The 16,641-nt window shown below is 40.8% G+C and overlaps 1 protein-coding gene across 2 annotated transcripts; it reads left to right on the forward strand.

Moving 5' to 3' along the window:
- The first annotated feature begins 3,828 nt into the window (after positions 1–3,828).
- Positions 3,829–14,526, forward strand: gldn (gliomedin). Of its 2 annotated transcripts, none has more exons than XM_088334305.1 (10): positions 3,829–4,573; positions 6,258–6,309; positions 6,385–6,402; positions 6,481–6,579; positions 9,441–9,542; positions 9,604–9,727; positions 9,851–9,936; positions 11,547–11,672; positions 11,747–11,897; positions 13,792–14,526. In XM_088334305.1, exons 1-10 carry the CDS (start codon positions 4,007–4,009, stop codon positions 14,255–14,257), a joined length of 1,791 nt encoding a protein of 596 aa, XP_088190431.1. In that variant the 5' UTR covers positions 3,829–4,006; the 3' UTR covers positions 14,258–14,526. The 2 variants fall into 2 exon arrangements, with proteins under 2 accessions (XP_088190431.1, XP_088190432.1); XM_088334306.1 differs by having other exon boundaries at positions 9,604–9,720; positions 9,853–9,936.
- The last annotated feature ends 2,115 nt before the right edge of the window (positions 14,527–16,641 follow it).

Here is a 16,641-nt window from a genome sequence, read left to right on the forward strand (position 1 = left end):
TCCCTTTGAAGTTGAATAGTGCACTTTATGTCTTATCCAAGCGACGCACGCCATCTTTTGCTCTTTTAAGTGTTTTGGGAACATTTTGCCTGTGGCTGGGATCCTCTGTGAGCAGAGTGAATACAAAGCAACAAAGAAGAGAGCCGTTATGCGCTCTTAAAACAGGACACACACACACATGCGCTGGAGGGATTCAAGCTGGTCAACGACTGTGTCGGTGACCTATAGCTTTAGGCCAAAATGCCAACTATGGTTAACGAAGGCCACGACCTGCAACCGATGTCTCCTCATGTGCGTGGATGTCTGTGCGATTATTCTTTGTTGAGTGAAGGACGTATTTCAGATGTTGGATAAAAAGGATTGGATGGCAAATCTCCTGCATCTATTTATCTTCTTTTTGTGAGCTAATTGACTGACGATGACCAAGGGTGCAAAAACAAAAAAGGACATGTATATTTGATTTTAAACCCTCTCACAGTAAACTATAGCCATTGATATTATATTTTAACCAGTGGTGGGCCGCAAGGCCTTCTCTGCTTGCCTAAAAAATATCTGAATCATTTGATGTTATTTATATTTTGTCCAGCAATACTTAGTAAATAACTCTTAATTGCCTGTCAGCTTCCTTTCATGGCTTCCCCCTGGTTGCACTGCCTCCAGATGATTGCTTTATATTTAAGATTTGACCAGTCACATTTCCGGCATTAGTCGTTGCTGGGCTCAGACATCTATCAGCATGCTTTCACAAAAAATCCAGAAGTCTGTAACATGGGTATCCGAGAAAGCTTTTGGTGTAGCCAATCAAATTCGGAGTTGGTGTCTGAGAGCCAGCTAGAGGGTCTTGAGAAAGGTCACTGGTTACACAAACTAGGATTAGCCAGAGGGTAATAATCCACCGAAGCAATTGTGCTAACAGCCGGTAAACTTAAAGAGACCGAGCTGCACAAGTAAATATATTGTTATGTTGATTCATAGGAAAAGGGCGGACAATTACAAAGCGAGAAAGTCTTTTGCAAGCGGGAAAATATTTTTGTCAGCCTAGAGGTAAGCCTGAGCCCAAGCCAAATTTCGAGGCCAGTCGGTACGTTGGAGTCAGGCCTCGCTTCTCTATCGCTGACTTTTTTTTAAATTATCCACCCGGGATTGTTCTTCTTTGTCTCTGTTTTTACAGTGTTGTTCAACTTAGATTTTGTCACAAAAGCCAGGGTTTTCGAGTGTTGCGCAACCATGCGGTGTGAGGTGCTTCCTGTACCCTCCTTCCCTCCCCCTCTCGCGCCATCTGCATAGCTGCATCCCTGAGCAGACCATGCTTGGCGACGGCAGCGGCCAGCACCATTAGACACAGAGAACCGGACCCGAGTCCTCAAAAATGAAATACGAAATCTTACTACTAGGATCCGGTTCATAGAGTTGTTTCATTTGCAAATGACAAATCTCATTTCATTTGCAAATGACAAATCTCCAAGGCCTAGGTGTAAAATGTACGGCCCGCCTCTGCATTTGCATTATTCGTAGTTGGGCAATATTGTTTACAATTCCCTCGACAATGGGCAGTGTCAGAGTTATGAGGATGCAGGATCCTTCATTTTCAAAAAGGAGGTATTGCCACTCTCAAGGATGCCTTCAAAACTTCAAGCTATACAACCAGACTTGTCATTTTCTTGCAGAAATGTCTCTTTTGTGGCCCAAATCAGAGCAATGGAAACAGGTCATCAACAGTTAGTGGATGGAAATTGGCAGGAGAGGATGTGACATGGACGAGTGCTGTGGGGAGTAAACCAAGTTAGGGTGGTGGTGTGCAAGGCTTGCCGGAGGGGAGGTCATGAACTGACTTGTGGGAAGTTCATATATATATATATATATACTGGACTGTCTCAGAAAATTAGAATATTGTGATAAAGTTCTTTATTTTCTGTAATGCAATTAAAAAAACAAAAATGTCATACATTCTGGATTCATTACACATCAACTGAACTATTTCAAGCCTTTTATTATTTGAATATTGCTGATTTTGGCTTACAGCTGAAAAAAACTCAAAAATCCTATCTCAAAATATTAGAATACTTCCTCAGACCAAGTAAAAAAAAAATTTTTATAACAGCAAAACTAAATCAAACATTTGAAAATGTCCATTGATGCACTCAGTACTTGGTTGGGAATCCTTTTGCACGGATTACTGCATCAATCCGGCGTGGCATGGAGGCAATCAGCCTGTGGCATTGCTGAGGTGTTATTGATGCCCAGGATGCTTCGATAGCGGCCTTCAGCTCATTTGCATTTGTAGGTCTGGTGTCTTTCATCTTCTTCTTAACGATACCCCACAAATTCTCGATGGGGTTCAGGTCAGGGGAATTAGCAGGCCAATCAAGGACAGTGATGCCATGGTCAGTGCACCAGTTACTGGTGGTTTTGGCACTGTGGGCAGGTGCCAGATCATGCTGGAAAATGAAATCCTCATCTCCATAGAGCTTTTCAGCAGATGGAAGCATGTATTGCTCTAAAATCTCTTGGTACACAGTTGCATTTACTCTGGACTTGATGAAACACAGTGGACCAACACCAGCAGCTGACATGGCTCCCCAAACCATTGCTGACTGTGGGAACTTCACACTGGATTTCAAGCAACTTGGATTTTGCTCCTCTCCAGCCTTTCTCCAGACTCTGGCGCCTTGACTCCCAAATGAAATTCAAAACTTGCTTTCGTCTGAAAAGAGGACTTTGGACCACTCTGCAACTGTCCAGTGCTTCTTCTCCATAGCCCAAGTCAGACGCTTCTTCCGTTGTCTTGAGTTCAGAAGTGGCTTGACCATGGGAATACGGCTATTGTAGCCCATTTCCCGGACACGTCTGTGAACTGTGGCTTTTGATACCTGGACTCCAGCTTCAGCCCACTGTCTTTGAAGCTCCCCCAAATTCTGGAAGCGGCTCTTCGTCACAATTTTGTTAAGGCTGCGGTCATCTCTCTTTGTTGTGCAGCGTTTCCGGCCACATTTTTCCCTTCCAACAGACTTTTTGTGGATATGCTTTGAAACTGCACTCTGTGAACAGCCTGCTCTTTGAGAATTTTCCTTTTGTGTCTTACCCTCCTGATGGAGGGTATCAATGATGGTCCTATGGACAGCAGTCTTCCCCATACTTGTGATTTAGTTTACTGAATCAAGCTGAGTGTTTTTAAGGCTCAGGAAACCCTCGCAAGGTGTTTCGAGTTAATTAGATGATTCAGGTGATTAGTTGAATAGCCTACTTGTATACGTTTTTATGATATTCTAATATTTTGAGATAGGATTTTTGAGTTTTCTTAAGCTGTAAGCCAAATTCAGCAATATTAAAATAATAAAAGGCTTGAAATAGTTCAGTTGATGTGTAATGAATCCAGAATGTATGACATTTTTGTTTTTTTAATTGCATTACAGAAAATAAAGAACTTTATCACAATATTCTAATTTTCTGAGACAGTCCAGTATATATATATATATATATATATATATATATATATATATATATATATATATATATATATATATATATATATATATATATATATATATATATATATATATATATATGCTGTAAAATTAAGAAAGTAAAAATTGTGAAAATAAAGCAAAACAAATATTCCTATAAAATATTGTGTTGTATATACAAATTCTAATATTGTTTTTCGCACTACTGCTGAAAATGTACAGTATCTGAGTGCTTTAATGTGTGTTTTTGAGTGTGTGTGTGTCTGCCCACGGCGATGCTCTAGAATGGCCAGCGCGGAATATAAATCAGGTGACTGAACAGGAGGGGGTTTCTTCCCGGACAAGCCCAGAAGATTGTGTCATGCCCACTCCTACATAACTGCTTTTCATGCACTCAAACACAATCCACTTGGAGAGCAAAACAACAGCCACTGTATTTACCAGCCAGTCTTCACATCGTCTGGAGACTCACTGACTGGCGTCTTTGGCGAGCTCATCTAGTCCGTGTGTAAGGGAGGACTTGCTGGCTGGTGCTGAGGTCTATGGGGGGTGAATCAAAGACAAAAGCAGGAGACGTGGTGACCATGTGGATCCCGACACCCAGCATGACTCGGTCTCAGCGGCTGGTGCTGTACAGCACATGCACATTGGCCTTGTTCAACTCAGTTGGCCTTCTAGTGCTTCTGTTCCAGCAGAACCAACAGCACAATCTTCTGGAGCAGGCGGGAGACAGGCTGACTCAGGTGGAGCAAAGTTCAGTGGTGGAGTTTCTCCAGGAGGTGCCTAGAGAATGGGCTGCGGAGGCGCATTCCAGAAACAAGAGGAGTGATACGGTTCAGCTGGATGAGAAGCAGGAGAAGATATTAGACGATGTGCAAGGGAAGGAGACAATGACGAATGAGGAGCAGGAAGTAAAGCGAGAGCTGGAGAAGGAGTTCCAACGAGCAAAAGATGTGGAGATAGACCAGGATCTCAACCAGGAAGTTGGAGAGGAACCTGAGATGAAATTCAAGAATACTCGGAAGCACAGGCACCGCCCCAACCATCATTACCACAAGGAGGCTGTGCACGATGACATGGTGACCATGCTCACTTACTCCATGGTGCCGGTAAGCATGGATGGATGTGGATGGCTGGACTCTATTAAGCATAATCTAGATCTAGAGATCAACAATGCAATGTAGAGTTGTTCTAACAAATAGCAGGGTAATGTTATAATTACTATGCAAGGAATAACATACATTGTATAACAAAATATAGATAAAGCAGTGTTTCCACTAATATCCAATATTGCATTAAGCTATCACACTTTTATTTAAAAAAGATCTTTATTGTTTGTCATTTTTGCACATTTTACATTATAAACATTTAATTGAGGGCAGCACGGCGGCGCAGTGGTTAACGCATGTGCGGCACAGTTCATGTCATGGGAACCTCCTGCGTGGGTTCAAATCCAGCTCCAGACTTCCTGTGCGGAGTTTGTGTGTTCTCCCCATGCTTGCGTGGGTTTCCTCCGGGTACTCCGGTTTCCTCCCACATTCCAAAAACATGCATGTCAGGTGAATTGTCCCTAGGTGTGAATGAGCGAGTGAGTTGTCTGTCCCCGTGTGCCCTGCAATTGGCAACCAGTTCAGGGTGTCCCCTGCCCACTGCCCGATGATTGCTGGGCGACCCTACTGAGGATAAGCGGTGCAGCTAATGAGATGAGATGAGACATTTAATTGAGAATAAAAACGAAAGCACGTCTTGTCCACCTTTCAGCATCAACGCATGCTCTGTCTTCTTTTAAAAATGGTCAATATTAGTGCAGCTTACTGAGTCAGCTGTGATATACCTCTAGGAGAGTCTTGCTATACCCTCACCCAGTGGCTTAAGTGCCCACACCATAAACAGCCACACAATGTACTTTAAAAAATGAAAGGATTATCAGAGAGATACAGTATGCTAAAAATTCACGATACTCAATGAATGAATTAACACACCCCTCCTCTTTCACGATTGATGTACAGAAATTGTAACTTTTGAATTTATTTTTTTTTAAAAGTGAAATACAGTGGGACCTCGGTTATCGCGGTTAATGGAGACCAAAACCACCCGCGTTAAGTGAAAATCCGCGAAGTAGCGGCGCACCTTAAAAAAAAAAATAAAAAAAATATATATATATTTTATTATTATTATTTTTTAGACCCGGTTAATGGGGACCAAAACCACGCCGCTTCAAAACTGCTTAAAAAAATTATTATTATTATTATTTTTTAAAAATTATTTTATTCTATTATTATTATTTTTTAGACCCGCGAAGCTGTGAACCCATGAATGTGGAACCACGAAGTAGCGACGCCCCTATAAAAATACTTAAATAAATAAATAAATTAAAAAAAAATATATATATATATATTTTATTTCATTATTATTATTTTTCAGGCCCGCGAAGCTCTGAATCCGCGAACATCGAAGCGCGAAGTAGCGAGGTCCCGCTGTAGTTTTAATACTTAATGACCCCATTGTAAACTGTGTTTAATTTGTCATTAATTTGGAATGGGCAAGTATGAATAACAGGTGCTCATATCTATTTTTCAAGTGTTAGTGTTCACAACCATCGCTGCATCATCATTGGCAGCCCTATGAAGGCAGAATGAAAAAAAAAAAACCACAGGAATAATAATATGCTACTTATTCTAAGGAAATGTTTGCACTAACAGCATCAGTGATGAGTATTGATGCCTGATTTCTCGTCAATAAGACAGTTATCTCTTAGTTACAGTTTAAATTCAATGTTTTTCTTATTTCTAGATAAAATTGCTGATCGACATTTGTAACAGCACAAAAGGAGTCTGCCTAGCCGGTACAGTCTGAACTACACTTGCACACTTTGGATTGGCCTTGCTTCGTATTGACTAAATTTATCTTTCTCTTGCAGGACCCCCTGGACCACCTGGTCTGTGGCATTCACAGCAAGTCTTTTGTATGATTGTGATGTGGATCTTCACACTAAAATTGTTTTGTGTAACTGTAGGTTTGCCAGGTGTGGACGGCATGCCTGGTGTTAATGGGACAGATGGCATTCCGGGAACAAATGGGATCCCGGGTGCTGATGGTAAACGGGGAAAAAGAGGTAAGAATGGTTTGCCAGTAGGACACTTTACTGACAGTCTGAACTAGGGTCTGGGTGAGGTTGGGCCGAAGTGGTTTCTCTACAAAAACAAGTATGATAAAAAAAAATTGCGTTGTTCTTAAATATATTTACATTTTTCTCCACCAAATCTAAAAATCAGTCTTGAAAATGGGTAAGTTGTTATAAAGGTGAGAAGGGTGTGTTCTGATACACTGTGAAGCCAACAAAAGATTGAGCTCTGGTGACAACACTGGTTCAGTATTCTGCAGCAGGCACCTCACACACATACACCTTGAGAATATAGCAGGAAACCAAGATAAGAGATTAAGCCTGGATATGTTTGTTATTTTCACTGAATTTAGCCTCAAGTCGGTTGCATGAAAACAGGTTAAATTTAGCTTGGCTCAGTTACTAAAATAATATATTCTCTACAGCTATAGTGCTCCAGACCAGCCTAGATCTGACATTAACACTGTCAATCGTGTGAAAAATAAATGGGTTCAATAGAATATCCATGGACTTTCCAAATATGTTGCATTGTTTTATTCATTAAAATTTTATATACAGGCTAATTGGAATTTCATGAAACTCTGTTGATTGTATAATTGTAACTGCAGTTGATGGTCATTCATGTAGTGCAGTGGTAAGAACATTTGCCTAACATGCCAAAGGTCCCTGGTTTGAGACCGGGTGGAATCATTTGTAGGCCTGGAGAGGGATGGGTGCCAACTGGCTGTACTTGCCCAATACACACAACAGGAAATTGTGTCCCTATTACTCTTGGGGTTAAGGGACACACACACACACACACACACACACACACACACACACACACACACACACACACACACTCAATGTTTATCAACTGCATTTTTTTAAAGCAAAAAGGCAATTTAATTCATTTCCTCATCAGTTGATTTAAGTCAGGCAGACATGAAAGCGACAAGAAACAGGCAAACACAAATTAAATGATTGTTGTAGTGATTTTAAAGTCCTGTATTTTCTTTTTTATGAAAATGTTTATCTTATAATGGGATCGAATAGATTTCATATCTATTATAGAAAGGAGCTGAGTCTTCTTTAAACTTCTGCTAAGGTGGTATTTTATATGGGTCTGGTTTTTTTCCGAATAGCTTTAAACAGCACATCTATGAAATTTGTTTGAAGTCAAATAACGTTTTTCAGTTGGTGAATGGTTGTAAGCCAGGGGTGGGCAAACTTTTTGAGTCGCGGGCCGCATTGGCTTAAACATTTTTTGAAAGGGCCAGGAGGAGAAAAAAAATTTTGATTACATTTTTTGTATTTAGCGATACAGTCTCGAATACAAAGCTCAGCAAAACCTGAGTGTAGCTCCTATGCTGTTAGACAGAGGAAAGAAAAGCTACTAGGTTTGAGGAGTGGTAATATTTATTTTGTTAAATATGTATAATTCAGGCAGGATGGCAGCGCAGTGGTTAGCCCGTGTGCGGCATAGTTCTAAGGTCGCGAGATCAAACCTTCCTGTGTGGAGTTTACATTTTTGCCCCGTGCTTGCGTGGGTTTCTTCAGGGCACTCCGTTTTCCTCCCACATTCCCAAAAACATGCATTTCAGGTTAACTGGCTGGCCCAAATAGTCCCTAGGTGTGAATGAGAGAGTGAGTTGTCTGTCTCTGTGTGCCCTGGGACTGTCTGGCAACCAGTTCAAGGTTTCCCCTGCCCACTGCCCGTAGATAGCTGGGATGGGCTCCAGCACCCTGTGACCCTAGTAAGGATAAGCGGTGCAGATAATGGATGGATGAAACAGTCAGTCACTAAAATAAACCAAAATTCGCGTTGCCTGCGCTTACATTAAACCGTTCATATAGGGTCAAGGGCCTCAAACTTTAATCCTGGTGGCTGCAGGTTTGAGACCCTGCTTTACTTGTTTACGTTTAATGATCAGGTTACATTTGGGTTAGGATTTCTATATTGAACTATTATTGGGAAACCAAAACTAAGAATGACATTAGGACATTTAAAAAATGTAAATACACAGTTCCAAATATAATATTCATTCATTCATTCATTATCTGCACCGCTTATCCTCAATAGGGTCGCGGGGATGCTGGAGCCCATCCCAGCCATCCTCGGGCAGTGGGCAGGGGACACGGAGACAGACACCGAAAATAATATTTCCAATTTATTAAAAAAATAAAAAAATAAATAATATATATATATATATATATATATATATATATATATATATATATATATATATTTTTTTTTTTTTTTCTTTCTTTCTTTCTTTTTTTGCTTCATGAGATGATTTTAGGAGTAGGTGTACAGAGACAGCTTGCTTCATTGCAGTTCGGTTATCGCATGTTCAGTGCTTCGCGTTCTGCATTCTGATTGGCGAAACAGAGGAAGATGCTTTCGATCGCCAACCAAGTTGGACCTTCCCACTAGCTAAACCTGCTCAGAAGCCATATGCAGGTTTTTGGCACTCCTCAGTGGCTCTCTGGCGCTTTTACAAATGTGTTTGAGTTATGCAGCACAGAACCGACAGTTTTCCATAATGGCCACATGATGGCAGCAAAATAAGTGGCTCGGGTACTTAATTCATAAAGTTGTGTAATAAAAAAGCAAAATTATATTTTAAAATATAATTAAACAGTACATAAGTTAATTGTAAGAGGCCTTACAAAGTACAGTAGTTTTATTTGTTAAACAAATAATTAAGCTTGTAAATTGGGTTTGTTCTTGAGAGATAAATAAATGAATCAATCAATAAATACATGTTTCTACTTTGCAGAATTTCACAGTTCTCAGGTGGTTCTGTCCCCCATTAACCATGATAACCGAGAGATTACTGTATGCACAAAGTCTTGTTTATCACCATCAGGACTGCCAGGTGAAAAAGGCAACCCGGGAGAAAAAGGAGAGCAAGGAGAGCCCGGCCCACCTGGAGAGGACAGCCAACCATCTAACGATGTGATCGTTGAGGGTTAGCTTTGACGGCTTGTTGGCATAATCGTTACCTTTCAAACCTTGAACATCTCGTGCAGGGCCTCCCGGCCCCCCGGGACCACCTGGACCAGTGGGTCCCCCTGGACCTCCAGGACCTCAAGGACCCCCAAGAACAAGGCACCACAGAGCCCACCTACAAGCAGCTCACACCATGGGTGAAATAGGGATGCGCATTATTCTTTGTGTTCTACTTTAAACATTACTGATCCTAAATCCCATGCGTTGCAAAACTGTCATCAATCTAATGAACTTCTATTTGAAAAACTTGCCTTTATCATTTCTTCCAGAACCGTTATATTCAATTCCAAATGATGAGACCTCGTTTGTGAGGACAACTGGAAGGGTTCACGAACAGGCGCCTAAAAGGAACGGTGAGTTTAAAGCCGGGTTGCATTACTTCTTATTATTGCTTCTTATAATTGCTAGTTTTTATTTATTTTTATTTTTTTAAATACTGTCAGCTTCAATTTGCCTTGAGAGCATCTTTGTTCAGTTTCATTTACCTTTGTTTGACAAAATGTTAAACGACACATGAAAGATGACAAAGAAGAGAAAAAAATGTAATAATACGAATAATCCATCCATCCATTATCTGCACTGCTTATCCTCAGTAGGGTCGTGGGGGTGCTGGAGCCCATCCCAGCTATCTTCGGGCAGAGGCCAGGGGACACCCTTCAACTGGTTGCCAGACAGTCGCAGGGCACGCAGAGACAGAAAATTAGCTCGCTCATTCACACCTAGGGACAATTATTTCGACAGGACAATTAACCTGACATGCACGTTTTTGTGATGTTTGGAGGAAACCGGAGTGCCCGGCGGAAACCCACGCGAGCATTCTGAGAACATGCAAACTCCACATAGGAGGTTCAATCTCATGACCTCAGAACTGTGCCGCACACGCGCTAACCACTGCGCCGCTGTGCTGCCCAATACTAATAATAACAATATCAATCTATTCATCTATTCTTTTACATTTCTTTAAAAGGAGTGTTATAAATGAATTTATGAAATAGTTCCCCTTTTGTTCCCCATTTTTGTTAACTACACAAAACTCAGTTGGTAAGCAAATAAAAAATAAACGCATAAGGTAGGGGTGGGCAAACTACCGCCTGGGGTCCACAATCTGCCTATCACATGTTACCAAATTTTATGAAAAAAAAAAAAAAAAAAAAAGTTTCAACAATATTAGCTTTTTTAAATCACTTTCAATTTAAGTTTTTATTCATAAACAATATCAATTTATTTATAAATTGCAAGTGTTTCAAAAATATATAAAGGGTCTATTCATAAACAAATATACAATGAAATAGCATGTACATGTAAATCAATGGTTCCCAAACTTTTGCAGGCTGGCGCCCCCTTGGCTCCCCAGTGTACACTCGAACAGTAACAATTTTGTTTAGCCAAAACTCCATCACTCACTACAAAACCTTGAAAAAAAAGAGCAGCGCTTTGCGGTTTCACAACCGCACTACGCCTAAACTTCTGACTTCGACTTTGGACTGCCGCCCTCCTACCGCCCCATTCTTCCTCTCCGCCCCCCAGATCTTTCCGCCGCTCCCAGGGGGGCAGTACCGCCTTTTTTGGGAACCACTGATGTAAATGCAAACAAAGAAAAATGTATTGGCCAACATCATCCTTTCTCTTTATGTAATGCAGTTATCTAATTCAAAAATCTATAATGTAATTTCCCCAAAAAATTATTCAATAATTTGTTTCCTCCTGGCCCGCCCCTCTGCCACATTTTTTAACTCAATGTGACTCAAAAAGTTTGCCCACCCTTGATATACCCTTGATATAGAGTGAAACTTTTACAAGTGACTTGTAACAAGGACTCCAACTCCTTTGGAATCAACACATTATTATTATTAGATATACAATACTGTATTTAATATGCAGTTTTTAAAAAATGTTCACAAAAAACAAAACCACCTACAGTACCTGGCCTTACTTGTAACTTTTGTCAATTTTTCCCCCTCAGAGTGCTTGATAAAATCCCTGATCAACCCCAGGAATGTGACAAAGATGGAGAGCACATACGGCACATGGATGAAGGACACCGCCGTGGTCAATGACGAACGTGTATGGGTGGCAGAGCACTTTTCAGGTTTGTTGGAATCTGATGACATTACAATGATGACTGAAAACCCTTTAAAGGAGGAATGAATTTTCCCTGCTCAGGTCGTGTGCTGAAAGAGTATCAGAGCACTACGGCGTTGCAACATAACAGTAGTGAAGTGGTCAACGTTCGAAAGTTCTACCAAGGGTGCGGTCACATGGTGCACAATGGCTCCTTCTACTATCAGATTGCAGGAACTTCCAGCATTGCCAGGTAAGCAAAAACATTAAGAATAGTAGTAATAAGTAAAAGATAATAATCAATGCATTTGATAAGGGAAATAAATAGGGACTGCAGAGTACGGATACCAGGTATCGGGCAGGTGATTGTAGTCAATAACAGCATTGGCTGCCTCTGTTGGGGTTTGTGGGTTGGACCCAAATGCGGACACACAAGGAGAGTTTATGGGGACAACAGGAATGAACAAAAAGCGCTACGCATAATGGAGGAGAGGGGGAAAAATACACACAAATGAACCGCAGTCCAAACAAAATTTACGGCTGGCAAGATACAGGAAGTCTAATGTTGAATACAGGCAGGTGTCAGGTGACAAGAACAGCCAGGATGTCCACAAAGTACAATCAGACAACAGGTCAATTCAGTCTTTAAATACCGTGTTTGTAATGAGGGTCAGGTTTGGTTGAATAAGGTGATTATCTAGTGAATAGTGACCTGTGGAGGACAGTGTCGTACTGGATCCTGACATCAACCCCTCCTCAAATAGAATGTCCAGGTGGGCATGATAAAAGATCCGGAGGAGATCCTTGTCTGGGATGGAGCGACAAGGAACCCACAACCTCTCCTCTGGTCTCTAGCCCTTCCAGTCCACGAGGTACTTGACACCTTGGCCGTTCGGCCGACATTCAGGATCTCCCGCCAAGGCACCTTTCAGGAACCTGACTGGGATAGGGGGCTTAGTTGTCGGGAAGAGGCAGTGTCCGACTCAGTCACTATCTTAATGCAGGAGGAATGGAAGTTGGGATGAAACTTCATTGACGTCGGAAGCCGCAGACGCACACCCTGCCCTCTGCCTGGATTGAGAGGTTCTAGGTTGAGAGCCAAACTTTAGTTTTAGAAACTGTTTTATAGACATATAATACGGATTGAGGGTTCGATTTATTCAGCCTACTGAAGGCCTGGGTATGAAAAAGTGGTACAATAACCTCCTGTGAACCATCGAAGAAGAACCGACATCCTGTCATAGAAGAAATCATAAAAGCAGTGGTACTGACATTTATTACTGTAATTAACCAAATCACAGATAATCAAATAATCAAATGTGAAACTCATGTGATTTATTGGTATAGTCGCTAATACTATATCTTAAAATACTACAGCATCAACATTGGAACAACACATTATTTTGCATTAAACATCCGTCTCGTTTACCATGCTTGATGGATCTGACATGTTTCCTTTGTCTTTGCATTTCATAACCAGTGTATTTATGATCCAATAGTTCAAAAATGCACACATTCATCATAGAGCTATATTCTTGATTTTTCTCTGAAAAAAAAAAGCACCGGAATAATGCGTCTGAATTTAAAATGAACATTTTCTTCCGAGGGAGCATGCCGCCAGACCACTAAGACTGTCCACGCACCAGGGTCTTACAAAATTCAATTGGAAACACTGTACTCTGCTTTCATCCAAAAGGTTTCTCCACACAACTAACCCCAAAAGAAAAATGCAGTTTGCCAGTAGCGTCAACTGCAGTTGGCACCAGCTGTGCTCTGGTCTTAAAAGTAACCCCAAGGGTAACCCCAAGATCCTCGGGGCAAAAAAAGAGAAGAAAAATGGCGCGGTTAGGTCACTTTGAATCTCTGAAGTTTGCATATTACCTGCGTTTTTTAGCACTTGTTTTCGGTTGCACCACACATTACAGCAATGGCTAATGGTCAAATACTTTACAGTGTCCAAAGGTATCCGTTATTTTTTTGCCGAAGGAAGTGAGTTTTACGTGCTAGTAATTTCCGTATACTCCATCTGTCTGGGTTATACACAGTACACTCAATTTTGGCATTGGTATAGTGCTGAGAAAAATGGGGAAAAATAATGAGATTGATTTGATATTTAACGGCAACATGTGTTTTTTGTTTGGTAATAGATTTGATCTGGCTACCAAGAAACTTCACACCCTCACTGTAGAGAACGCCTTGCATCACAACCTGGCCTATTTACTGTATAACTCCAAGACCTACTTCAAATTGGCAGTGGACGAGAACGGCCTTTGGCTCATCTTCGCCTCCAACATGGACGAAAGCATTGTGGTGGGCCAACTGGACCAGAAGACTTTCTCAATCACCTCCTACATAAACACCACCTATCCCCGCACAAAGGCCGGAAACGCCTTCATCGCATGCGGGGTTCTGTATGTCACAGATACCAAAGACACCAGGGTCACCTTTGCATATGACCTGCTGAAGGGCAAACCAGTTAATGTAACCTTTGACCTGAGACCTCCTGGTGGTGTGTTGGCTATGTTGTCCTACAGCCCCAAGGACAGACATCTGTATGTGTGGGACAACAACTACGTCAAACTCTACGTGGTACACTTTATCTCTGATGAGTAACAATATTCAACACAACTGATAATTAAACCAAATTTGAAAAAGAAAAAAACAACAACTTATATCTAAAGTAATCCTTCGCTATAACGCAGCTTACATTTTCACTAATTCACTTCTCGGATTTGCATCGTGCTTTGTGTTCTGGATTCTGATTTGCTCTACGGTCTTTCCTCTTATAATAATTTGACTGTACAGTAGTTTATTGAAAATGTTTTTAGAGTATTATTATTTGTTTCGGTGACCCCAGCAATAAACGAGGGATACTGCATACACGCACTGAAGCCTGTAATTACCTCTTTGAGATGCTGTCTGAAATGTATTGGTTCTAAAAAAAAAATGAAGAAATCAGCATAATGTGGTTGAGAATTACACATTGAGTATTTCAACCAGTTTTTGTACAGAGGGTGACTAGCTTACTACTTAAACATTGGGTAATAAAGGGAAACTTACTAAATCTTCCCATGATTAGATCCCAAAATTTGTATTGACATCAATAAATAACTACTTTTTTTGCGATCAAATGTGACTCATTAGCCCATAAAATTTAACAAAACCAACAAAAACAGCATCAGTTTACGGTTCACAGATCCCCAAACCGCATGGGTTGTACGGGGCACCACTGAGGACACAACTGTAGACAGCTTTCTCCATTGCTGGCGGTTCCTTGCATGTTTTTTGGTCATGACAAAGTTAGCACCAGTCCATTCCTTAATGTTGTCAGCCCAGTGCCCTTTCAGTCTTCTGCTCCTTCTGCCCCCTTGGACTGTGCCCTGGAGAATAATCTTGGCTAGTCCTGATGAGCTTGTGAAGTGACCATACCACTCAAATGTTCATCTGCGCACAACTGACAATAGTTCTCTGTAGGGTCCAGTGTGTCTTCTGATGGTGTGCACTTGTCACATTAGCCATGTAGCTGGTGCCTCGAAGTTTCCTTCAGCATCACATCACAATGCCCTGGATTTTTCTTTCCAGCTCTGCTGTGAGAATTCATGTCTCGCAAGCGTAGAGGAAAATGTAGGTAACCAGGGCTTGCATAAGTATGATCTTTGATTTTCCTGCTATGTTAGTGTCCCTCTAGATGGGTTTAAGTCTGGCATGTGGGCTGTGGTTTGAGCTATCCTGGCAATTATTTTTGGTCCTGATCTCTCTTTTAATATGACAGCTCCAAGATGATTGATGTTTGTAGTGATATCTTGGGGGTTGATGGTCATTACTTTTTTTTCTGTCCTCATTTCCATCTCATACTAGTGACACTTTGTCCAGGCGATTGACCGGATCTCTGAGGTCCTGTTCTTCCCCTGCCAGTCCGGCAATGTTATCCCTCCATCAAAAAGTATTCTTGTTCAAATGTTCTTACTTTCATGAAGATTCCGCATCACACAATGGGCTAAAATAACATATTAGATAGATAGATAGATAGATACTTTATATACTTTATTCATCCCCGAAAACCCATAGGTGTGTAGTGTACCAGTAAGCTGGCTAATTATTGTCATGATGAACCTGCAGGAGCCTTCCAGTCTTGCTCTCTGCACAATGCATGTGTGCACCATCTACCAGTCTTAAAATTATACTAACACCATTAAAATTGGGTAGTTTTCTGTTAAAAATGAAATACTCCAATCCATTCCAAGCTGAGAGTTACTTTGTTACTAATTAGCGTAAATGTAACCCAGTTTGATATGCATTTGTAAAATAACAACTTATCACGTTATTACTATGTTCTTATCAGGCTTAATATTGGAAGTATAGTTTTACAGACTCAACTACTAAAAAAACTACTAAAATCACAATGACCCAGCACTGGTGAGCTATTTTCAGATAAGTTCCATGGGCACCTCATTTGAGATTAGGAGACATCCTGGTGCCCACAGACACCACATTGGAGACCCCTCCTCTATAAGAACATCTACCAAGAGTTAGGTTGGATACAAACTTTGAGTAAAAGGGAATGATCTTTATAATACATTAGGTACTTTAACTATTTAGGGGAAGGTTTTTTAAGAGCAGTTTTTTTGATTTATGAGTAATTTTTCATAACTTTTAAAAATTTTCATACTAACACTTGGTACTTCATTGTGTAATTGGTTATTAAGCTGGTACTTGATGCAAAACCCTTAAGTAAACAAAAGAAAACAGGTATCACAATTTAAGTGCTGTACATATATCCCATGTTTATTAATGTGCCATAGACTAGTAACAGATTGTCCCCCACAAGTTGAGGAACCGTTCCTTCATAACCTGGCAACTTTTAAAAATGAAACTGCGTGTTGCCACAATTGCATGATTTTATCTAAATGCATACCCTGTATATAGTGGATGCAATGGATTTGTGAACCAGAATTGTATAATTTCCAAAGACGGGAAGCAAGGAAATGACAACAGTG

The sequence above is a fragment of the Urocampus carinirostris genome, chromosome 4 (assembly GCF_059441175.1).
Source record: "Urocampus carinirostris isolate Australia breed hairy pipefish chromosome 4, RoL_Ucar_1.0, whole genome shotgun sequence".
NCBI classification, from domain to species: domain Eukaryota; kingdom Metazoa; phylum Chordata; class Actinopteri; order Syngnathiformes; family Syngnathidae; genus Urocampus; species Urocampus carinirostris.